The sequence below is a fragment of the Hemicordylus capensis genome, chromosome 3 (genome assembly GCF_027244095.1).
Source record: "Hemicordylus capensis ecotype Gifberg chromosome 3, rHemCap1.1.pri, whole genome shotgun sequence".
In the NCBI taxonomy this organism is placed as follows: domain Eukaryota; kingdom Metazoa; phylum Chordata; class Lepidosauria; order Squamata; family Cordylidae; genus Hemicordylus; species Hemicordylus capensis.
This window is the reverse complement of record NC_069659.1, coordinates 264,565,903-264,591,376: the sequence shown is the minus strand read 5'-3', so window position 1 is coordinate 264,591,376 and position 25,474 is coordinate 264,565,903. Positions and strand designations below refer to the sequence as shown.

Below are 25,474 nucleotides of genomic sequence, written 5' to 3'. Positions count from 1 at the left end.
ATGCCATACCTAGGGGGAAAGGCAAGTTCCCATCCTTCAGCGTATAGCCTTTGGAGGGAGCAAGGTAGCTTGAAAGAGGAGCAGTTGCCCCAGGTGCCTAATGAGGAAATTTCCTTGCTACTTGCAGAAAGCTATTGATCCCACCAAGAGAAACAGATAGGCAAGGGGGACAGAACTAAACGAGGGGAAATCTGCAAAGCAGTAGCAAGGAGCTGGTTCCTGGTGAGGGGAAAGAAAGGCAACGAACTAGAATGTGGGGATGAGGTGCTGGAGCTCTCCCTTCCTGCAGGTTGCACTGACAGGCTCTTTGATAGTTGAAAAGAAAATCTTAAAGAAACCATTGCGTGCATAGTTTAGCAAAATGGGTGTGCTCTCTTTCGTGTGTGTGTGTGTGTGTGTGTACACACAGTATAAACTTCAAAACCACATTGTCCATATGTGTGGACTTTCTGCAAAAGTATCCACTTTTCCAGCTGTGCTGATGAATATTCAGTAAGCCCATCGTAAACATCCTCTTGGATGATAAGAATCCTCTGCTGCCAAGGACAGGCCCACAAAAGGCAGTGAGCAGTTTTTCCTTCTAAATAAAAAGCACTTTAGTTCAGTAGCAGGACAATGCAAGGGGAAAGAATTTGGCTCTTTTTAAACTCCTTTGACAAAATACCAGAATTGTATGCTGGGAACTTTAATCATAATCACAAGCAGGAAAGTGTGATAAATTCAAGATCCTTGTTTGTGCTGGACAGAAGAGGAAAGAGCCTGGGAACAAAACTATTTCATTACTTGTACTTTGAGGATGATAGCTAAAAGCAAACTTTCCATCACTTTATAATCAATTTCTTAAATCTGGGAATGGGGAAATAAAGTAAAGGTAAAGTGTGCCATCGAGTCGAGAAATAAGGAATAGATAACACAGGGCATCATTAGTTAGATAAAAAGGGCAATCTAAGATTCTGCTTTAGGTAGCTTCATTTCAATTCAAACATTTGGTACTCAGCTATATTTGCAAAAATTTCAAAGGGAAAAGATAATGTGGTCCATCAAACATCAAGCCCATCAGGTAGAACTAGTTTAAGATAGTATGCTTCAAGCATATAACTTACTCCTCATACCATATTTACTGAAACAGAAGATGACTCTGAATTTAAGACAACTCCCTTTAAAAAAAATAAGCAGTTAAATACAGGTTATACCTATATTTACCCAAGAGGAACTAAATTTAAGATGACACCATCACCCCCAATTTCCAACATCAAAGAACTTGGGGGAAAATTAGTCTTGGATTCAGGTAAATAAAGTAACTGACAAGGATAAACAGATCCTTCTGGAAAGAGTGAGCATCTCCTCCCACACCAGACATGCAGCTGTAGTCTGGACAAGGAGTGCTTTGCTTCAGGTCCCAACAATATAAGTAGCAAGATAAGATCACAGTGTAGTATGACCAGTGTATGCTTGTGTCAGAGAATGGACAGGATATGATAATCTCTTACCATCATATTTTAAGATGCCCACACTGACATAGCTTGCCCCTGGAAAAATGAGCAAGCGCTCCAACTAAGAAATGTCCATAGTCCATATGTCTTGCAAAGGAAGAAAGATAGCAAATTGCTTCTACCAAATGTTTCAATGGCTTAGTCATATGAGACCTTCATCCTTAGAGGTGCTTTTCCTCTGAAAACCAGCTGCTGGCAAGGGCAAGCAGCATGGCGAGACTGTTGCTTTTATGACCTGCTGTGGAGATCTAGAAGCATTTGACCACTACAGGAAACATGGACTAGATATACCAGGTCTTGGCAAATTTTCTTTGGGTCTAGGAAACAGTCCCAAAATTTAGGAGCCAGGAAAGGGGCACTTGACACAATTACCTGACTTTGTCATGGACACTGTGGAGGGGAGCTAAATGGGTTTCTCTTTATCCCTTTTACAAGTAACAGAACAAAAACAGGGCTGCCTGGGACGATTAAATATTTATTAAATGACTCAACCTCTGAATATCCTAGTCTAGGCACCATGGGTTACATTTTTAGGCACCATGGCTCCCTGGCATCTGGGATTTGTCAAGCCCTAAGATATACGTTCAGTGGGGCTCTTCTTTTTCTAGTATTATAAGGGTGGTTCTTGGCACCAGTATTTTCATAAAGATGCTTTTGTAGGTAACCAGCCCAATGATATGCTAGCAAGCTGAACTATCAAAAGCCAGACATCAGCATTCGGAACTCAGTAACATGGTTACCAGACCAGGGCAGTGGAAGGAGATCAGCACTAGTCATGCCAGTCACTGCTAGTGATGGTAGTAGGAAGCCAGCTGTAGGAGATCCTGAGCCAGATCAGATGTCACAAGGAACCACAGTAAAACCTTGGTCCCACAGTGTATCTCTGAGCTTCAGAAGCACATGTTCCCTCCTCTCTAACCACAACCCCCCCCCCCAAAAAAACAGGGGCAGTTCAATCATCCTGCAGAACCCTGATTAAATCTTGGTTCTGCCAGATGTTCCCAAACCTTGGGAACATGTGCTCCCTGCTCCCTCACCTATATGAAGCATTGAAGAATTCTTCCAATTACAGTGAAAAATAAAGCAAAATCAGCCATGACTTCAGAACTGACTAATTTTAACTTATCACTTTCTTGAAATAAACCAAGATATGAGCCAAAGGTTTGAAGGGGATTTCAGATATTGGTTTATTTCAAGGAAGTTGGTTAGAATAAACCAAGATTGAGTGGTCTGAACATCACAACCAATCTTGGTTTGGTTTTAATTACAAGTGGAATTAGAATTCTTTAATACCTCATGTAGGGAAGAGAACAGAGAGCACAAGCTTCTGCAGTTTGGGGACATCATGCAGAATCAAGCTTTAACCATGGCTCTGGATGATATCTGAACTACCTCCATTTCATTTCTAGGTTCGTAGCTTATCATGGGGAACTTGACATATGAAATCAACAAACCGGGTCTCACAATCCATGAGACCCGGTTTGGGGCGGTGAGCAGGAAGAGCGGGCTAAGCCCGCTCGCCCCGCTCACAAGCAGGGAGGGAGCCCTGGGCGGCCGGATTGGCCTCCCACATGATTGCCAGCTCTGAGACGGAGCTGGTGGGCGCTGGGGAGCTCGGGGGCCGTGTGGCCCCCGGAAGCCCCAGTATGCCTTGCGCAAGCACGCAGGGCATACAGGGGAGACCCCCAGAGCAGGGAGGCGGCTTTTCACCTCCCCTCCAGGGGTCTACTCATGAGTAGGCACACAGGGGTTCTTGTGCGGGTTGCCCACTTCTGAACCACCGGGCTCACAGCTGAGCCCGATTTTTGCTGATCATCAGAATAGCCCCATTATGATTTTCAATTGGACATCAATGAAAAGGTAATGCAGTCTGAATTGGCCCAGGAACTTCTAGAAGTGAATTCCTATTGCTATGGATGTCAGAACTATAGTCACTAGTCATGACTGGCACCAGTTGCATCAATCCCTCTCTGCCCCTAGTCTACTAATGCCTGTTTGTACTAGCCAATACTAACAGGCATTTGTACTGGCTGCAGGTCACATTCTACACTAATTCTCGAAAGGCAAACAATACCATATATTCAGAAAGGTAAAATGTTATAGTAATGATAGAGATAGTTTTCTGGTGAATTTTACATTTCGCTATGAAGAACTGGAGGAATAACAACATTTGAAAGTCTAAAGGCAATGGGGCTATTCTTATGATCCCAAAAATCGGGCTAGGAAAATCCTAGCCCGATTTTTGGGATCGTAAGAACCACCCGGCTCACAGACGAGGCCGGTGGTTCTGGAGCGGCTAACCCGCTCCTGTAGTCCACCCCTTCGCCCGGGTTTGTGGAGCGAGCACTCCGCAAACCTGGGCTATCTGCTAGTGAGTAGCTGCGGTGCGGCTCCGCACCGTGGCTACTCGCGAGTAGACCCCCAGCCAGGAGGCTTAAAAGCAGCCTCCCAGCTCAGGGGTCTCCCTAGTATGCTCGCGCAGGGCATACTGGGGCTTCCGGGGGCCACGCAGCCCCCAAACTCCCCAGCCCCTGCCGTCTCCGTCTTGGGGCCGGCCATCATGTGGGCAGCCGATCTGGCCGCCCAGGGCTCCCTCCCCACTAATGAGCAGGGAGAGAGGGCTTAGACCGCTCTTCCCGCGCACTTCCCAAAACCGGGTCTCACGGATCATGAGACCCGGTCCATTATATAAGCAAAAATAGGATTTAATAGTCCCAGAGTAAAATGAATTTCTTTTAAGCTATGAATAAACATAAAGTATGAAATTATAATACATTAACTATTTCCTGACTGATTTACATCTTCAAGATAAATAATGTACAGCAGAAAAGCTGTAACAAATTATCCTAAATAACCTGGGGAAATTGTAATTATAGAAACAACAATGCTTACATTGGCTGTTTTCTTACCTTCACAACGATCCTGGTTAAAATACTTAACCAGGATTGCTGAGCTCCGCAAAGCTGCTTGTGAGAATGCAGCCTTTATATATTTATTTCACTGGTGAAGCATAGTCGCTAAGCTATGAATCAGGAAATACGCAGTTCTAACCCTGCCTCACTAGACAGATTTAGGTAAGTCACAGCTCAGCTCCCTATTTGCAGTTCAAAAATACTATTTATAGTATTTCAGTGCTTCAGTGCTTTGAACACTCAAAGGTTCTGTACAAATACTAAGTATGATCACTCTGCTAAATGACAGTTGTCTTTTTCCCCCCACTGGACAGAAATCAATCAACACAGTTCCTATTGTGGAAAAAGAAGAAGAAGATTCTGCAACTACAAAAGAAGATATCCAGTTCCAAATGAAACCAGGGGAGTATCTACAGAAATATATGCCAATTGTCTTGACCAATATGCACAAATCTACTAGTCATTACCACATTATAGAGGTTGAAAGGAGTAGATGGCCTTCATTACGGTTCTGTTTACAAATGGGGTTACAAAAATGATCACTGCTAGTGGAAGAACTATGTCTTCTCCTTGAATATGGACAAAAATCTCTTAATATTTTACCCAGAATATTTTGCCCAGCCAACCAACCTGCTATATTCAACAGCAATGTTCACACACACCTTCAAAATGCTGCTATAAACTTTCAGAATCAAATAAAGGTATTTTCACATAGTCAAAAGCAACCCTCATTCACTCTACTGAAAGCATTGCAAAGGTTTTATGTCATGTTGTCCATGCAAAGACTGGAGGATTGTTGTCAATGCAGGCAATTACTCTCCAAAACTAACGACCAAGGACAGATGTTCATTCACCATGTTGATAAGATTTGCCTCCTAGGTAGTTAACAAAGAGGTGAGTCTCACAATCAGTGAGACCCACCAGAGGGGGTTCTGTGGGGACAGCGGATCCAATTGGCCACCCACATGACTGCTGGCTCCATCATGGAGCTGGCAGGGGCTGCAGGGATTGGGGGCCAGGTGGCCCCGGAGGTTCCAGGATGCCCCACATGAGCGCGTGGAGCATGCTGGAGAGACTCCCAAGCCTGGGGAGGCTGCTTGCAGCCTCCCGGCCATGGGTCTCCTCATGTGTTGCCGCGGCTCGTAACCACACCACGGCAATACACCATCAGGAAGCCACGCTCACTCCGCTAACCTGGGCTAAGGGGAGGGCTACTTTGGCGGGCTAGCCACCAGGGAACCACCAGGCTCACCTGCGAGCCAGCTGATTCTCACGGTGACTGGAAAGCAAGCTAAGCTCCCTTAGCACGTTTTCCAGTGATCGTGAGAATACCCTCAAAGAGTCCCTAGAGCTATTCATATATTGAGCCATTCTCATGTTTGAATGAGAGGGCTACCAGGTGGAAGGCGGGGAAGGCTGCTGGTATCTTCCCTGCAGTCGATCCTCAATCCATGCTGACACAGACCCCGGCTATCTGTGGCTGTCAGACACAGCCCTCCAGAACTGTGGAGGTTTGGGGGCTGGGATGTGTTGTCTTGGGCCCTGGAACTCCCACAATGCATTGCACAAGCATGTGGTGCATTTTGGGAACCTGCTCCTTTGTCTATGCCGTCTGGCGCTGACACACGAGAATTTAGCCCAGGTTTAAGGGCGCCCATGCCTAGGCGCCCTTAACCCTGACTAAGCAGCGGGTTTCCTAAGTGGGTTTGCTGCTTCACTGACAGTGGGAGCTGCTCCTCTCCCACAATGCAGCCAAGAGCGGTCTTGGCTGCCTTAGTCAGCTCTCGGTTTTGTGTGTGAACAGCCTCATTATGTTGTACAGTACTTGCATATAGTTATCTGTACATGCACACATTTTAAAACTGAACCTTGATAATGTTTTGCTCAAATTGAGGTACAGATTGTGTGTACTGCAGACACATGATGAACATGTGTGTATGATATTCCATGTCCAGATCAACAGTCCATGTAAACTGTAAACATACTATACATGCACACAACATAATGTGTGAATGGCTCTACTATGCTGAGTTCTGTTAGTCATAACTTCAATGTACTGAAAAGGTACTAGCCATCTGAAAATGTACTAGCCATCATGCCACATATGTACACAAACTCACGGAAAGCTAATGGTATTTATAAACTACATGATAATAGAGTCCTACTCAGTAATAAAAAGACAGTTACCCAACACTGGGATGCATTATTGCAGTTTATGGTATTCTTAAACCTACAGAATGTGTCCATATATTCTCCGGTTCAGCACTGCTCTGGCTAGTGACAAGAAAAGCCAAAGATAAGTTCAAAAACCACAGCTTAGCTACAGATGGAACTATTTACACTAAAATCTGTATTTGATTTTCAAGATTGATTAATATTCCTTGCTGAGAGCCAAACCAGACATGACAGTGGCAGACCCACGGTACCAGCAGGGGCGTAACTATAATAGGGCAAGGGGAGACAGTTGTCTGGGGGCCTACTGCCTTGGGCCCCCCCCAAAGGCATGTCACATGACTGACTCCCCCAGTTGTGCACCCGCCCAGGCTTCCTTCAGTTGTATTCATCCTCCCAAATTGATGTGGGTGTTAAGACCTGGAGCTACCAGAACAGCATGTCTTTCTGAGCTTCAGTGAAGGGGGGCCCATTTAAAATCTTGTCTCTGGGCCCACTCCGATCTTGCTACGCCCCTGCATACCAGGATCAGGTTTGCTGCTGAATCTCTACAGATCTAGATGAGAGGGAAGCACACCTATATGGTCAGGGGTGTGTGTGTGTGTGTGTGTGTGCATTTACATTGTACTTTTGTCCCCAAAATCACTTTTTAAAGTCATGTTTGCTCAGTGGGGATCCATGATCATAAGTCATTGCAGTTGGCAAAAACAAATAAAACAAAACTTTAAAATGAAGCTTTAGGAGGAAAAGGTTCAGCCATGCTGTGCTTTAAATCTTGTCACAACCCTCACTTTATAGAGATTCAGTGCAGCCCATTCTGGACTCAGCCACCATCATTTTTGGTTTGTTCCTGAGCTTGTTCAAAAACCTGCTGAATCTTTTGGAGAACCGAACTGAAGCTGTATAAAAACTGTGTGGACTCTGAGGCTATTCTCACGATCGGCTAAAATCGGGCTAGGGGAGCCCAGCCCGATTTTAGCAGACCATGAGGAACACCGGGCTCACAGGTGAGCCCGGTTGCCTCACCTTGGGTTACCCGTTTAGGAAGCCATCCCCTTAGCCCAGGTTAGCGGAGTGAGCACTCCGCTAACTTGGGCTATGCAGTCATGTGTTGCCGTGGCACAGCTCCGTATCGTGGCAACTCATGAGGAGACCCCCAAACGGGAGACTAAAAAGCAGCCTCCCGGCTTGGGGGTCTCTCCAGCATGCTCTGTACGCTTGCGCAGAGCATGTTGGAACTCCCAAGGGCCACACGGTCCCCGAACTCCCTAGCCCCCACTGGCTCCATAATGGAGCCAGCAGTCATGTTGGTGGTGAATCTGGCTGCCTGGGAAAGGGCTAATGATCGTCTGCAGAGAGAGTGGGCTTAGCCCACTCTCCCCACAAACCCTCTGGAGGCAGGTCTCACCGATCGTGAGACGCACCTCTCTAAGTTCAGAGTTAACCTTAAATTAGTTTCTAATTATGAAACTAAGAGGCTGTTCACATGTGCAGGGGAAACTGGGCTAAGGAAGCCCAGCTCCATTTCTCCTGCACGTGAGAACTACTGGGAGCAGCAAGCCCGCCTCTGGAGCCTACATCCAAAATGAGGTTAAGGGAGCAAGCACTCCCTTCACCTCAATTTTAGGATCATCTGTTTTAGGTTCTGGCAGCTGGGGATAGGAGACTGTGGGACACCTGGCAGGTGTTGGAAGAATCCCCATAATGCACCACACACTTGCACAGTGCATTATGGGAATTCTTGGGGGCAGGGCCATGCTCCCTGGCTCCTGGCCCTCTGCACTGCTTGAGGGGGCAGTTGCACATCTGGGTGCGTGATCTCCACGCCCAGACCAGCAGCCCAGATCATCTGTGGGGTTTCTAACATTTCAAGGCTCCCGCCCCCACCAGCCACACTCATCCTGTAGCTCTTTCTTACTGATTGTGAAAAAGGGCTTTTTTATTGAACCACTTATCCAGTAATTTAAATGATGCAACCTAAACATTATAAAGACAAGGCTGCTTTAAAACTAAGCAGAGTTCCTTCCTTCCTTATTCAGGGGTACTGTCACATATGGAAAAAGTAAGTAGTTCAAAATTAACATGTATGAATGTACTGTATTGAAACTTTCACTATACAAGATTCATTCAACTAATTTCTTTTAATTAATCCAATTCATGACAACTTGGAAGACTTCCCAAGCCATGAAAAGGGTGTTCCAGTATCAATTCATAGGAGCATAGGAAGCTGCCATATACTGAGTCAGACCATAGGTCCATCTAGCTCGGCATTGTCTTCACAGACTGGCAGCAGCTTCTCCGAGGTTGCAGGCAGGAATCTCTCTCAGATCTATCTTGGAGATACTGCCAGGGAGGGAACTTGGAATCTTCTGCTCTTCCCAGAGCAGCTCCAGAGCAGATTATCTTACAGTGCTCTCACATCAAATCTCCCATTCATATGCAACCAGGGTGGACCTTGCTTGGCTAAGGGGACAAATCATGCTTGCTACCACAAGACCAGCTCTCCTATCCTCAAAACTGGAAATCATTTCCTGCTAACTTTAACATTTTCCAAACAGCAATTTCCCATCAGATATTTTAATTCTATTAACAATACATAAAGTTGCACAGGCATCCTCTTTATAAATCTATTTCCAAATAAAACATTTATTTTAAGAAAATACTACATTTTTGAAGTTAAATGAGGTACGGAAAGGGGATTAAAATATTTCTAGGAAAATTAAAAAACTAGGTTACAAAATATTAGATGTTATGCTGTGCTTACTGTAGCACTTTAACTGTTCATTGCCTCATCTATTATAGAACCATAAATTCACTTAAAGCTGTGGTTCTATTAGCATTTTCATGGTAAACTCTACTTCTCTCAGTTTGTAGTTTAAAGCTGCCTGTAAAAGTTTATTATGGGACCAAAATTTAATTACAAGTTCTCAGGCCACAAGAAACTATTTAAAATTAGAAAAACACCCATTTTAAATCACCTGCCCATGGGAAATAACTAGGAGTGAAGGGTTCCAAAGAGGCTGAGCACAGGCCACCAGGTCCAGAGAGAGGAAAGCATCTTGCCAGACAAGTCCGCTGTCCCCAAAGAGTAGCTTTTGCTTTCTTAACAACACATACAGCTATTCCTATATGGACATTTGTTGTTTTATACTCATTGTGCTCACTTGACTGAAGACTTTTTTGATCTAGTCCTTTATCCATTGTTAAGCTGCCATATGGAAGAAGAGGACAGAAGAAAGAATTTCAGCAGGTGCAGCTTGTTATTTAGGGGAAAGAAACGTTTCACCTGCTAAAATCCCCCTTTTCTGTGCATCTCTTACAAGGTTCAGAAGACCCATCCTGTTTTCCATATGGCAGCCCTACCCGTAGTTGCCAGGGGACATCAGTGAATATCAGTTAGTAAGATATTGGCCAATGTCCTTATTGGCTATTCCTTCATTACGGATAACTTTGTTATTAGGATATACTCCCTCATTAGGGATATCTAAAGCCATTATCAGCAGATAAAGGTAACAAGGTTAGACTCGAAACAAATTTCATCCAGATTTACCGAATGTAACTTGTTTCCTAAATTCAACACTTGAACTCAAACAAAATTTGAATTTAAAATATATATAAATATATTCAAAATGTAGTATAGAATATCTAAACTTGCATACAGGAACTCAAATGCCAGAAGTATTTGAAGAGCTACTGAATAAAATCCTGAAATTTGATCCACAAGTATTGTTCTGGAGAAAATATGCACTTAAATATATTTTAAATTTACAATTGTTTCTAGTTCCAAATTCATACTTGCCCTTTGCTCTTGTATATTTCTGTAGCGTTTACAAGTAAACACCAAGAGAGAAGGTCCAAGAAACTGTGGACCATCTGAATGCTTCAGTTTAGACCATAAACCTACTACCTCTTTCAAAATAGGCAACAGTCAATTTGAAACCAAGTTATAAGACAATTAGTAAATAAGACAGGAACCTAAGTTGTCCCTAGGGGAGATTTTTAAGGAAATGGGGAAAAAATGATATAAAAGTTTAAAATATTGATAACATTTTCCAAAAATTGGCAGGCTGCTGTCTGAACATCAGCTGAAAAGAGAGAAGAGTGCTTAATGCCAAAGAGAAACCAAATTAACTAGCCCAGCAGGTTTCTTAACAGACAACATGGGTGAGAGGAGGTCAAGAGTGAGCTTGCTATTTATCAAACGTATGTCTAAACTAATTATTCAGTTCAACTAAGTTGCTTTTCAAATGTGTGCACAGTCAAGCCTCCCATCATTAAGCGTTAACTTCATTAGGATTCACTCTATGGTAGGAATGTAGATCAGGTTTAGGAGCCTATCTTGAGACATAAGGCATCCCACTTACCAACTGTTGCTTCCAGAAAATAACAGGAGATGATAAATAACTAGATAAATAACTAGAGAACAGCTGGATTCTCATCTCCATATGGAATAGTCCACAAAGTGATTTTCCCTATATTCAAATATGACAGAATACAATCCCATGTGGTCTGATCAATATTTGGCCATCTAAGAAAAGTAATTTTCTCTATATGTTAAAAACTCTTCAGAAGAAATATTTCATACACAAATGTGACAGTAAAAAATAATCTCTTGACATCTATTCCATGTTTTTTAAAAATGATAAAAATTTGGTCATTTTTCTATTGAATTAAAAAACATACTTTCCTATTGGACAGAATGACTGTGTACCAATGTGTTCAATATAAGAAATGTACACACCCTGAGTGCACTGTTTGTTCTTTATGACTCACAGTATTTGGCTATATGCAAAAGTGAAGATTTGGGGAAATCTTGCATGCCTAGGTCATCCAGGCACTGAAAAGAAATGACATCCAGGAATCTGAAATAATTTCCAGTCAGTAATCAAATTAGAAGGTGGTCGGGGAAGTATCCACCCTATCTTTTGTGAAGAGCCCCTTAGTTACTGTTCTTTGGCAGCTATGGGGATGGCATGATTTGGTAAAAATTAGAGATAATCGGGGGTGGAGCCAGTGTTCCCTCTAACAGATATCCCCAGATGTTGTAGACTACAACTCCCATAATCCCCAAACAAAAGCCATTGCAGCTGTGGATTCTGGGAGTTGTAGTCAACATCTGGGAATCCCTGTTAGAGGGAAAACTGGGTGGAGCCTATGGATTTCATTGAAGGCTTGCCCACCTTTACCCCTATAATTCAAGCACTGTTTCCACCCCTACTAAAGTACCATTACTTCGGTTATGCATATGGTAAATGGTTTCACCATACTGGTATGATTTAGGAATTAAAAATCTGTGTTTAGTGCAGTCTTGCTTCTAATCACTTGCCCAGTCACCAATGACAACTGGAAATTTTCAAAGAAAATTTGGTGGTGTTTGTGGAAGTCTTTTAAGTTTTCATTGAAGCAGGAGCTTTAACAGCATTTCTGGCAGCCAGTTGGTGCCAGCAGTCATCTATTCTTGTTAGAATAAAGCAGGAAATGACTCTATGATGTGATGCAGGGTCATTTGCTGCCATAATCTAGCCTAAAACTAGGACATCTGGGGGGGCCCTGCTCCAGGTGCCGACAATGAGGGAGGCCCGGCTGTCGTGCACTCGGGACAGGGCCTTCTCTGTTGCTGCTCCTAGACTCTGGAATGCTCTCCCAGTGGCCATTCGTTCCTCGGACTCCATCACAGCTTTTAGAAAGCTTTTAAAGACTTGGCTTTTTACCCAGGCTTTTACATAATCGTTTTTTACTGCTGCTTTTGTGTGTTTTTATCTGTTGTCTTGTTTTTATGCTTGTTTGATATGTTTTTAGCTTGGTGTTTTTACTGCTTGGTGTTTTTATTGCTTTTATTGTATGTTTTAATTTTTGTAAACCGCCTTGGGGTTTTCTTTTAATGAAAGGCGGTATAGAAATGTAAAAATAAATAAATAAATAAATAAATAAATAAATTAAATAAAATAAATACAAATAAATAAAACAAGATGATGACCAGCATCAGCCAGACACCAGGAATACACAGAACTGCTGATGAGGCAAAAAAATGTTGTTGTTGTTGTTGTTGTTGTTGTTGTTTTTAAACAAGCAAATACATTTTTGGTGGGCAGGTTTGGTTTGGTTTGGTTTGCAGAGGCTTACTAACAAGGCTAGTTTAAGTAAGGAAATGGCTGTGGGAATTCTTAGAAGTTATAAATCAAAAGCAAAATAAATAGAATCCATTGTTAGTTGTTTGCAGTCTCATAGGTCGGGAAAGACCTCATAGTCAGACCTTGAAGTCAATAGCCTTGAAAAGATACAACAAAAAGCTTAGGATAATTTCTCTGCCAAATGTTCATCCACTAGTAGGCTTTCAAGGTTCAAGTATAGCAATTTGCTATAGTGATGAACATATAGGTATCCAATGATGCCATTAATACAATTTTTATTTAGAAGTAGTGGTTGACATGAAAATTACTCAAAGCAGTCCCATTGGAATTAACAGGACAAGTTAGACATGAATGGAAAATCAAGTTGACTGCTGGCTGTTTAGGAAATATTTTAGGGACTAGTGGTTGACATGATGGAGATAATTATTCAAAGTAGTACCATTGAAATTGATAGGACAAGTTAGGCAACTAGTCCCTAAAACATTTCCTAAACAGCCAGCAGTCAACTTGACTGCATTCATACTTCATATGTAGCTGAGAGACAGTGAATCTCTCCTCACAACCAGTAAGAAGGGCTCCAGAGTGGGCTGCAGGGAAGGTGGGTTACACTCACCTTACCTGCAGGCGATCTGGGTTGGGCTGCTGACCTGCTCAGAACTACCAGAATGCATCGTGCAAGTGTGTGGTGCATCCTGGGGATCCCCACAGTGTGGCAGCTGTGGCAGCCACACAAGCAAAAAAAAAAATGAGGTTAAGGGAGCGCTCACTCCCTTAAGCTCATTTTAGAGAGTGGCTAATTAGGCAGGTTTGCCGCCATGTTGCCACTGGGATCGGTCCAATCCCGGCAGTTCACACACCCGTGCAAAACTGGGCTGGGCTCCCTCAACCCAGTTTTGCACACGTGTGTGAATAGCCTCAATAAGTGTGTTCTTTCCTACCCTGCCCTTCTCCTTTGGATAAGTGAATGTAGCTTCAAGGTCAGATATTCTAGTCAATCGATAGACTGGAAACATTCCAGCAATAGTGATTCTCTTTTTCATCAATCTTCATGAGCCATGCAGGTCAATTAATTCCATCGAGAGCTATGCTTCAGAAACCTCAATTAAAATAGTTCTCAACAGTGATGGCCATCTTCTACAAATCTGATGACAATTCATACAAACATAATGTGTTGTCTCTGCCTATATCTAACCTTTTGGCTTGTTCAGGAGAAAAAGTTAGGAATGCAAGAATGTGAACAATTCTCTCTCATCAGCTAGTTCTTTGGATCAACCTGAATAACCCATATTCTTGGTAGAGAAAATCCTAAATGTTTGGGGTTGTGTTTTTTTATTATAAAATTATGAAATAGACCCATGGCACTAAATAAGAAACATGATCCTCAACAATGCACTGGGAAAAAGGAATACTTTGCATTCCTTATCCTTTGGTCATGTTGGCATCACATATTTTGATTATTTTCTGCAGTCCTAAACACGTATAAACTCAAAAGCTGTTTCCAAGCATGTGTTGCCCAAAATTAAGACAGAGTAGTGCAATAGCTAAGAGATGGAACTACAAATCAAAAAATCCCTAGTTCAAGTTTCACTTTTACCATGAACTTATTAGATGGTAAAGCACTCTCAATTTCAGACCGCAATATGCAACAGGCAGATAATGCCTCTCACCAGAGATGCTCTTACCCCTGGACTTCGGGGCTAAGGTCCAGGGCCTCCACACCCCATGCCCCCCCCCAATCCTCTTTAATCTGTCCTGGCTGGTGTGGTTAGTGCCTTCAAGAACCTACATTTGAAAAATGATATTTAACTGGGGGGGGGGGGCATCCAAAGGCCTTTGGGTTCAGGCTTCAAAATTACCTAGGTGTACCTCCGCCTCTCACTGATCTAACAAGGCTACTATAAGTATTACAACAATATATTATTGTTGCAGTGCTATAAAAATACTTAATGAAATAAGCTTTGGTTAAAACTTCCATACTTGTTCACCTGGAATAAATTAAGCAGGCTTATGTAGCTTTTTTTTTTTTAAAGAGACCATGGAGATTGGATTCTTAGGATTCTAATAATAGCCAGTAGAGTCCGAAAAGGAATGTGTTTGTTGACAATATGTTACCAAACTCTGCAGTTACTCGTGCTACTTTGTAGCACTTCACAACAGAATGCTGCGGTTCTGCAATCTGTGTTGATAGTACTGCTGCTGTAGTGGAGTACACCTGGCAACAACGTTGATACTACAAGATGCAATGGCATGCTTACAATAAACATATGCCAGTGTGCAAATATGATTTATTATTTGTATAACAACAGCGCCTGAAGGCTGCTCTCAGGTCTGGGGTCTCATCAATTACTGTGCAAATAAAACTAAAATACAATTTTAGTCAAAGCTAGCAAACAAAGAACAAGGAGCAATCAGCACATGCAAAACATACTTAGCAGTGTAAAGATTTACTCCCACCAAAATTATGTCCTATGATAAGGAGCCATAGAGGATTTAACATTATATCAAACCGTCCGACTGATTGACTGGACTGTGTACACAATTCCTGCCTGGAAGTACATATTCAGTCAGGTATTTTAAATGAAAATCTTTCCGAAGTTCCTGAAGATGTGTGCAGACATGATAGCTAAATGGCTCCCTTGTCATTCTTTGAGTCTCTCCTTTATGTATGCTTTGATAAATGCTTTTGCTTCACAATTAAAAAGCTGTGGATAGTATTCTGGTACAAGTTAAGGTCACAAGATTCTGGTCTTGACTTTAGCAGACAGAGTACCATTACACTATAGTGCATCAATGTTCAGTTGTTTTAATACATTTTGGAGCCAATACACTGTACTGTATTGCCTACATGAACTTTTGAGGATATTCAATTAATATATTATCAGCTAAGTAATGCATACAAATTATTTGCACTGGAAAAATAATCTTAGCAATAAAGAAAGAATTGTGATTTTTTTTATTACCCAAACCACATTTGAAATTTGAAAATTCACATTTTAAAATCTGAGTGATTATTTAATAGTTATGGTAATTAATTTTTACATCCTATTCTTGACTAAAAAGGCAAGATTTAGGAGGAGGTTGAGAGGTGTTCCAACCTTCTCGGAAAAGAGCAACATACCACTGAGAACAAGCAATGAAAACTCTGAAAAAGTACTGAAAAAGTAGTACTTTCAAATGTACATAAAGAATGATGTTTTTCACAAGTTTCATTATCATCCTATACTTTTGCCTCTCTTCTCTTACATGAAAGCTCTTACTATACCATTAGCTTTAGAAGCCTGTTTTCTCTCTGCTAGTAATTCTCCACTGTTCTCATATCTGAAATTGTTTCATGTATGTAAATGACATTTCTGCCACGGGAGGGGGGGGGGTCAGCAATACTTCATGTTGATAAGATCCAGATTCTATGCAGAATATTTATTCCAGAAGCAAGGTGTTTTTAAAAGCAAACAATCCTAAAAGGTCCATTCACAAAATGAACCCTCCCTAAAACCATGTATACTACTAATGACCACAAAGATTGAATTCCTTCTTTACTACAAAATTTTGCATGGAGTCCCTAATGCTTTAAGCCTATGATCAGAATATGGAACATGCCTATCTTTTTCAGGCATTAAGAAACTGGGTATAGTGTGTCCTCTTCTTTAAAAAATGAAACAGGATGCCACTCCCCTCAAATGTAGGGTACAGGTAGAAGCTAGTACTCTGCATGCACTGAATGTGTGAATTACAGATCTGTACATGTGTATACTGTACACAGATTGTATATGTGTTGAACATAATGCATGAACAGGCCAACATTCTCCTTGTGTGCTGGAACTCTGAACAACCAGAGTTTCAAAACATGGAAAGGAACTCTCTCTGCAGACAAACACTGAATCAAGGAAGAACAAGGGACATTGCTACAGAGCAATATGTTTAAGTGGCACACTCCCAGTGTACAGAGTGCTCTGTATCCACCTTTAGAATACCTAAGAGCAGCACTGTCACAGAAAATATGATAGTTTTGGGGTCCAATTCAAGGTGCTGGTTTTGACCTTTAAAGTCCTTAATGGTCTGGGCCCTGGATATCTGGGGGACCACCTGCTCCCAAGGGTTGCTGCCCACTTGACGGGTTCATCTGAGGGTGCTCTGCTCCAAGTGCCAACAATGAGGGAGGCTCAGCTGTCATGCACATGGACAGGGCCTTCTCTGTTGCTGCCCACAGACTCTCTCCCAGTGGCTATTCACTCCTCGGTCTCCATCACAGTTTTTAGACAGGTGAGGCTGTCTAAAAACATAAGTGTGTTAAATCTTAGCTTTTTAAGGTAAAGTGTGCCGTCAAGTCGATTTCGACTCCTGGCATCCACAGAGCCATGTGGTTGTCTTTAGTAGAATACAGGAAGGGGTTACCATTGCCTGCTCCCGCACAGTATGAGATGATGCCTTTCAGCATCTTCCTATATCACTGCTGCCCAATATAGTACCAGTGGGGATTCGAACTGGCAACCTTCTGACTGTTAGTCAAGTATTTCCCCACTGCGCCACTTAAGGTGGTCTTGGCTTTTTACCCAGGCTTTTGTATGATAGTCTCTACTGCTGCTTCTTTGTATTTTGTATGGTTATCTTCTGCTTGTATTTTAAATCTTTTTAGTCATATCTATGTTTTTATATTCTAGCTTAATATTTTAATTGTGTAATTTTTATAGTCTTGTTTTAATTTTTCTGTGTGAACTGCCTTGGGATTGTTTTAATGGAAGGAGGTAAACCAATTCAACAATAAAATAAATAATTAAATAAAACGGCATAAGCAGGAACTCCACGCAATATTTTAAAGCTCCCCACTCTTTTTAAAGAGAGAAAGTTCAATCTCATGACCAGCCCTACCTGGGTAGGACAGGGCAAGCCAGGGAGAGCTGGTCATCTGCACCCCCAGAACTGCTCCTGATCCTGCTGCTCCTCCCCTAGGGAGCCCTGATCCACTGCTCAGGCTCGAACTGAGGTAGGAGGACAAGCGCATGCCTCCCACCTCACTCAGTGGTTGTGTGGAGCTCTACGCTGCTGGCAGCTGCTTCTGGTCTGCCAGCAACCATCTCTGTCATAGAGCCAGAGGGAGGAGGAAGAGCAGCCAGGCAGTGAGAAGCCTCCCATGCACCATGCTGCTCACAGGGTGTCCCTAGCTTCCTTCTCCCCCCTCGCCCGATCACCACTGGGCTCGCCACTATGCCAGCGTTCCCTCTAACAGGGATTCCCACATGTTGTTGACTACAACTCCCATAAACCCCGGCCAAAGGAATGCTGGGAGTTGTAGTGAATGCACCACACATCTCATGTGGATGTGCGGGCAGCAGATCCCTGATCGGGCTCTGATCATGTGGGAACAGGACGGCAGGCTCAGTTCATGAGAATTACAAGAGAGAGAGTCCTTGGAGATGCAGCAAAAACCCTGAAAACAAGCTAGGGATAAACTTAGATGGATAGCTTTCCTCAGTGATAAAGTTATTTCTTCACAATCTTGTCATCCCCTCCCTACTCTAAAGGACACCAGATGTTGCCACATACCTTTCTCCTCTACTACTAGAGGAGTTTCACACTTCTTTTTTACACTGCTACCTTAGTCAACATCTTTGGCTGAGACTGCAGCCTTTCTCAGGACACAGAAATTATACTACATTGTACTATGTGTTACAAAAGCAAAGAGGGGTACAGAGCTGCCATTTTCAGCAGTAGCCTCACCTGTCTTGTAACAACAGCTTTTGCCTTTGGACCTTATCGCAGAACTTAGATCTAAAACTTTAACCAATTCCCTCCTTTAACCAATGAGACAGCCATATAAATGCAGCTTCTCTGAAAAGAGCTGGACTCCAGATTCCCAACACAGCAAGCAAGCAAGTGAATGCCTCACAAACATAATGAGGATCTGCTGCTTTTAATCTCATATCACAATTTTTTTAAGCACTGCTCTAATGGCTCAGCAAAGTCAGTTCACTACATTTAACTTCTATGTTTTCTAGGAATGCATAATTCAGCCTGATAATCAACATAAATAACACTGAGAATTGATTATAAACCTCTGGGGAAAGTTTTATATATAAATGAGTAAGAAAAAAAATCAATTATGTATTCAAATTAACTGGGGGGGTGAGCCGGGGAGGAAACACGCCAAGTTATTCTACGATATAGTGAGGCCAAATCCCCTTAACAAAGCATCTGGGAGAGGACACGTTTCATAAACATTACACTTGACAAGATTGTTTTGACAGTTCAGTTAATATAAATGTGTTAGCTCATTGTATTACAAGATAACAGCAACTATATTAAGAATGCACCAGCCCCCTTACTGTGAGGCACAGAGGGTGGGAGGAGAACATGGGGGGTGGGCTGTATTCTATGCAGCATAATAAAAACATTCTTACATCCAATAAATTTACTGTAATCAAAAACATAGCTTCAAAATTTCATAAATACTGCAGATGGAAGAACTTGAGAGTGGGGATGTCCCTAAACGGACGTCAGCTCAAAATGTAAGCACAAAACGATTATGGCTGCAAAAACCCACATTTGCACAAAACATAATAGCAAGATAAAGTGTTGTCATTCTTCTGTATTTTCTTTGGCATGAACAGGCATGCAGATTTTGTTTGGATTTCAGCACACCCCTGTAGTGCAGGAGTCTTCTGTGACTTTGAAACAATAAGAGAAAGTTACTGGGAAACTAGCAGGAACCAAACATATGCCCAAATAGAAAAGAACAAAGTGCAATTGCTCTACACAACAGTAAGTGTGTGGGCAAAATTGGGCCCTATGTCTGGCTGTGGTACCCACTAGAGGCTTCCTTCACCTTTGTCATGTGCAATACATCAGTTATGTGGTTTACAGGGTGGAGGGCAGAGAACTCATGAAGTTCTCCTACAGAGAACTCATGAAGTCTGTGCAGAACTTCCTGAATGTTGAGATGCAGTCTTGGGCAGCACTAGAAAGTCTACAGCTATGAGCCCTTTTGCACAGTGACGATCCTGCTTGGGGTCAAGCAGTAGGCCTGGACTTTCCTGGACACTGGGCTCCTGCCACCTGCATGGGCTCATGAGCAATAGGCTAAGGGCTTAAGAGGAACAGAGCCTACGGAATTTTTGTAGGAAGTGGAAATGAATAATAAACTCCGGAGAGAAAGGAAGGGGAGGGGCATTCTAATCGCACAAACATCTATGAATCCAATAAAATGGTATTGCAGCATTTTTTTAAAAAGATAGGTTAAAATTAAATGCACTATATTTAGCTCATGGTATAATTAAATTTCACCCCACATTAACCATTAACAATAATAAAATGGTTGTCAAAACATTTTGAGTTATGTACCCTCTTTAATAAACTAACACCAACCAGAATTAATATGCACAAATGACTAAAAGTAAACAACAAGAAAAAATCATTTTAATTTTATTACACTTGTAACTGTATTGCTATAAAAAATATAAGAAGCTATATTTATGAAATTTTGAACTTTGGAAAAGGTCTAACAGATAGCTGTTAAATGTTATGGTTCAGAAATTCTTGCTCTTCTTTCAAAAGGACAGAAACAAATATATTGTTTAAGAATGGATAACCCAATGTAAGTCCCACATAGTCTTGATTAGTGTTACTGATCTCATGTTTAAGGTTAAGCACATGAGCAAGAAGGGCTTCCAGAATCAAAGCCTAGATCAAATAAAATACATCAAGCTATTTGTAGGCTTAAGTTGTCAAACTAATTAAGCCCTCCATCTTGCAACAATGTACATAGCTCCTTAACAACCATGTGAATAAGCTTACTTAAAATGAAAATAGAGTACTTGTGTATAAGCAATTATGCACTGATATATCTGCAGGTATTGATTCTTGGTCACATACATAATCAGATTTTTCTTAGCATTAACACCCCCATATCATGTTCTCAACCCTGTTTGCTATCATAGCAGTAAAGACAAAATAGCTGCACATGATGCATTCACAACCATAATCTTTCTATTACCATTAGTAGAACACCAAAGTCAGCAAAAAATATAGCTGAAATATTTTCAGCAAAAAATCTGCTCATGGACACAAATGACAACAATACCAGTTCACTTTGCTGCTTGTGATATATGGTTGTTTTTTTTAATGTAAGCATTGAATGTTCTCTGAAATACCTGATCTGATTTTAAACCCAAAACCTATGACTCACCTTCAGGTTCTAAAGTGGTGTCTTCGCCAACTAAATTGTACGATGGCCGAGCCAATGAAAATCCAGCCATGGTGGTTACCACCAGGCAGATAAGGCAACATGAATTCCAACTGACCATCTTCTCAGTGCCAGTCCCCGGTCCTTTTCCATATCCCCATGTGGACTTTAATCCCATCTGAGCTCCTCTACTCAAGCATGGACTGAAGGTAGCACCTTAAGCCTTGATAAGTAGCTTCTTACTCCCAGTCACTGGTTCTCCTGAGAGAGAGGAGAAAGACAACCGTCAATGTTGTGAACATTAAGTTCTTCTCAAACAGCTCCTGAGCATGTTATTGTTTACATCATCAATGCAGAGAAAGCTACTCCTGTTTCACATTTTGAAAACTCCCAAGATAAGGGGTTTTCTGGAATCATAAACTGGTCTAGAGATGCAAATGACAGGAGCAGTGAGTTGGCCAGGAACTGGAGTTTGTGCCTGAGTGAAGCAAGAAAGCTGGAGAAACCAAAGATGCATCAGGAAGATGTTCTGAGCAAGATGGTGTGATGTTTATTGGGGTAGTTTATCTTCTATGACAAATGCCTCATTCTGGCAGAGACCGTGATGAATTACACATAACTAAGTTTTAGGTTCACTTTTAATGTGATTGTCTAAGGCAAGAAATACAGTTGCAGTTGTTAAATAGTAAATAAATGCCAACATGAATACATAAATGCTAACATAAATGCCAACATGATCCCAAGTAATGAGCTGCACTGGAATCTGACATGAAGTCCCATCCAACTGACCTATGAACTCAAACCTACAGAAACACCTTAATACAGCCCTAGTGGACTTCTTAGTGGACCCCACTTTAGCATGGGGCAGGGAACTGAATGTATAGAACTCCTGTACATGGAAAGCTGAGGTGCCACTGAAAAGAGTTTCCACCTAGTCTTTGCCCTGATATGCTAGATTTCCCATATACTACTCCATGTATAGAAAGAAAGGCTTTTTTTTTTTTTTTTGGCATGCAGTGCATGCAATTGCGCACCTCCAGCCAGAAATTTGCTACCTTGTATATTTGAATAAATGTACTGCGTAGAAAAGCCCATTTCTCTCTTTCATCCTTAATTCCCAGTCTGAAAAATAGTGTTAATAGGGATGTGCTTTCCAGAGGTTGTGATTGCCAGGAAATTTAGGACCAACAAAAGGAAATACTTCTTCACATAGTGCATAACTGATTTATGGAATTCTCTGCCACAGGATGTGGTGATGGCCACATGCTTGGATGGCTTAAAGCAGGTCTTAGAGAAATTCATGGTGGGCAAGTCTATCAATGGATACAAGTTTCAATGGCTATAGGCTACCTCCTGACCAGATACCTTCAAATACCAGTTGCATCGGAGACACGGCAAGAGAAGGAGCATGCCTTTCTCTCCTGGTTGTGCGCTTCCTAGAGGCATCTGGAAGGTCACTATGGGAAACAAGGATCAGCCTTGGGCCTGATCCAGCAAAAACAGCCCTGCTGGATCAGACCTAAGGCAGATCTAGTCCAGCATCCTTTTTCACATAGTTCTACCCAGTGCCTCTGGGAAGCCCACAACCATGAGATGAAGCAATCTTCTCTCCTGCAGTTGCTTCCCTGAAACTGGTATTCATAGGCATCCTACCTCTAAGGCTATCAAGACTAGTAGCCACTGATAGGCCATCACCACATCCCATGGCAGAGAATTCCATAGATTAGTTATGTGCTGTGTAGAAAAAGTACTTCATTTGTTAGTCCTAAATTTCCTGGCAATCAGTTTCATGGGATGACCTCTGGTTCTAGCATTGTGAGAGAGGGAGAAAGGTTTTATGCATAATTTTATAGACGTCTATCATAGCTCCCCTTAGTCACATTTTTTCTAAACTAAAAAGCCCCAGATGTCATAGCCTTGCCTCATAAGGAAGGTGCCCTGATCATTTTGGTTGCCAGTTAGGTTTGGCTGTAGCCACCTAATGGCTCAGCAGGAAAATGCTTGACTATCAAGCAAGAGGTTGCCAGTTCAAATCCCCCCTGGTACACCTATATCGGGCAGCAGCGATATAGGAAGATGCAGAAAGGCATCATCTCATACTGTGAGTGAAATGGCAATAGTAAACCCCTCCTGTATTCTACCAAAGACAACCACAGAGCTCTGTGGTTGTGACTCAATGGCACACTTTACATTACTTTAAGTTTGGTTGCCCTCTTCTGCATCTTTTCCAGAAAAGAAAGGGACTTTTCTTATGTTCTTATGAATGGAAGGGGAACAGAACAGACTGTAAAAGTACTCCGTGCTTTTAGTTTTCAATATAAGTGATAACTATATGATAGCTATATAATATGCAACTACCTAAATAAATTTGAAACGCCCAGAAAAATGTTTGGCTTCTAATTGTACTTGTTTTCCTTAAAGGAGATATACAAGATATCCCAGTTTTCAGTCTAAAATCCAAAGTCAAACACTGCTAAACAACCATCAACAATGTGGAGTTTAATCAGGAAGCATTAATCAAGCATGAAGACCTGCAGATTCTTCCGTCCGGCCCAAAGAACCACGCTACATTCTATTACAAAATACCTATTTTAATCTAGGAGATGGACAAGCCGCTTCTCTGTTTTTAATATTATCTTTAAAAGTACAAAATATTTGCTCTATATTTATTGAACAGTAGTTCTATGAAACTGTGGAGCCATTCAGATGCAATGTCATACCATGACTGGTGTTAAAGCAGGCACAAATTTCATGTTTGCATGTTCCTTCCTCCCTTTGTGCATATTCCTGAAATCTAGGTTCCACATGTTCAAGCCACATTCCACAATACCGATTTGTAAGCAAATCTTAGTTTTCTGGATTCTGATTAAATGGCAGACTATGGTTAGCCACAAACTGTGGCTGAAAGCCTCTATATCCGTGTGCAAGCAGAGGGAGAGAAAGAGAAAGGGAGGGGAAACATTCAAGAATAAGGCACATGCCCGCTCGTCCCCATATTGCTAAAACATGATTTGGTCTTACATCTGGATGGCTTCTTTGTATAGTTCCATATTTTTTATTTTTATTTTTCTATTTCCACCCCGCCCCCCCGAAAAACCTGTATCTGTAATTGGCCAGTCCAAAATTAGGTCTTCTCGGAAAACTGCCAATTCTAACCCCTGCTAACTTGGTAAAGAGGCACCTTTTAATGTGGTGATTCTCTTTATTTAGCAGGGGGAAAGTAACTGGCCCTATCCACCCCCAGCACAGCATCCTTCCAGTGGCTGTTGCTGGTGTCTATCTTATGTTACTTTTTAGATTGTGAGCCCTTTGGGGACAGGGATCCATCTTATTTGTTTGTTATTTCTCTGTGTAAACCACCCTGAGCCATTTTTTTGGAAGGGCAGTATAGAAATCGAATAAATAAATAAATAAATAAAAATAACCATGAGAGGTGGAAGAAAAAGGCAGCGGCAGTGATGGCACTCTTGACTGAGCAGGCGGAGGCGGCAGCAGTGGGACTAGAATGAAGATAATTAATGGGTGAGAAAAAGAAAATACTGAAACCCATGATGACACACAACTTTTGCATGCAGATTTTAGGCTGAAGAGATTTCCTGATCATTGTTTAAAAGGGAGCAACTTTAATCACAAAATCAATGATGCTTGCTTAAAACAAACAATGTAACTGTGTACATGAACAGGCCCATCATGATTCAGCTTACAAAATTACCGCCATTAAACAAGTTCTATTTTTGGACTGTACAAATCCTTCCATGTTTGCATGGCCCAAGGCCAAGAATTAATTAGAGCGGGCTTTCTCTTTATCAAGGTACATGCATTCAGGCAACAAAAGATAAAGGCAGAGCAGCTCCATGCTCAGCCCAATGACTATTAGCCTTGCTTGGTTTGTAAGTGTATAAAAAGGGCCAATTCAGGAGCATTAGGTCTGAGGCCTTCAACTCTGGACCATTCTGTTCTGGAATGAGACTGGATGTTCTGGAATATGTAATTGATGGACTACAGTGTACAGCTGGATTAGACTTAACTCTGGATTAGACTTAACCTTCATATGGTGGGCTCTGCCCAGACCATACAAGGGACAGAGTTCCTGCTTACAATCTAAAATAGGAAAGAAGGGACTGACATGAATACTGTAAATGAAATAAAAGAGAATCAGATTGCAGAGCAGAGCAGGTAAATTGAGTTCCTTTAACATCATTTACATTACATGTAAAACACACATATATGTATGTTTGGAAGCACAGGCAGGACCTTAATCCCGAACTCAACATGTGTCCTTGGGCAAGACTCAGCTTTGGTCTGCCATCTGTAATATGGAATCAGGAATACAGCCACCTAATGACACAGTGGAGAAATGACTTGATTAGCAAGCCAGAAGTTGCCAGTTTGAATCCCCACTGGTATGTTTCCCAGACTATGGGAAACATCTAAACCAGGCAGCAATGATAAAGGAAGATGTTGAAAGGCATCATCTCATACTGCGCAGGGGGAGGCAATGGTCAACCCCGCCTGTATTCTACCACAGGATCTGTAGTTGCCAGGAGCCAACACCGATTTGATGGCACACTTTACCTTTAATACAGATTT

General features: G+C 41.9%; 1 protein-coding gene across 7 annotated transcripts in view; it reads right to left on the bottom strand.

Annotated features, from left to right (window-relative positions):
* The window catches only part of FGFR2 (fibroblast growth factor receptor 2), a 179,940-nt gene that overhangs the window by 113,528 nt on the left and 40,938 nt on the right, over positions 1–25,474 (bottom strand). For 6 of the 7 annotated variants that reach the window (XM_053307770.1, XM_053307769.1, XM_053307771.1 and 3 more), the window contains exon 2: positions 20,888–21,145. The exons of the other annotated variant lie outside the window; for it this stretch is intronic. In XM_053307770.1, coding sequence (XP_053163745.1) covers positions 20,888–21,062 — 175 coding nt within the window. In that variant the 5' untranslated portion in view covers positions 21,063–21,145. The remainder of the gene's footprint in view (positions 1–20,887; positions 21,146–25,474) is intronic. 7 annotated transcript variants of the gene reach the window in all.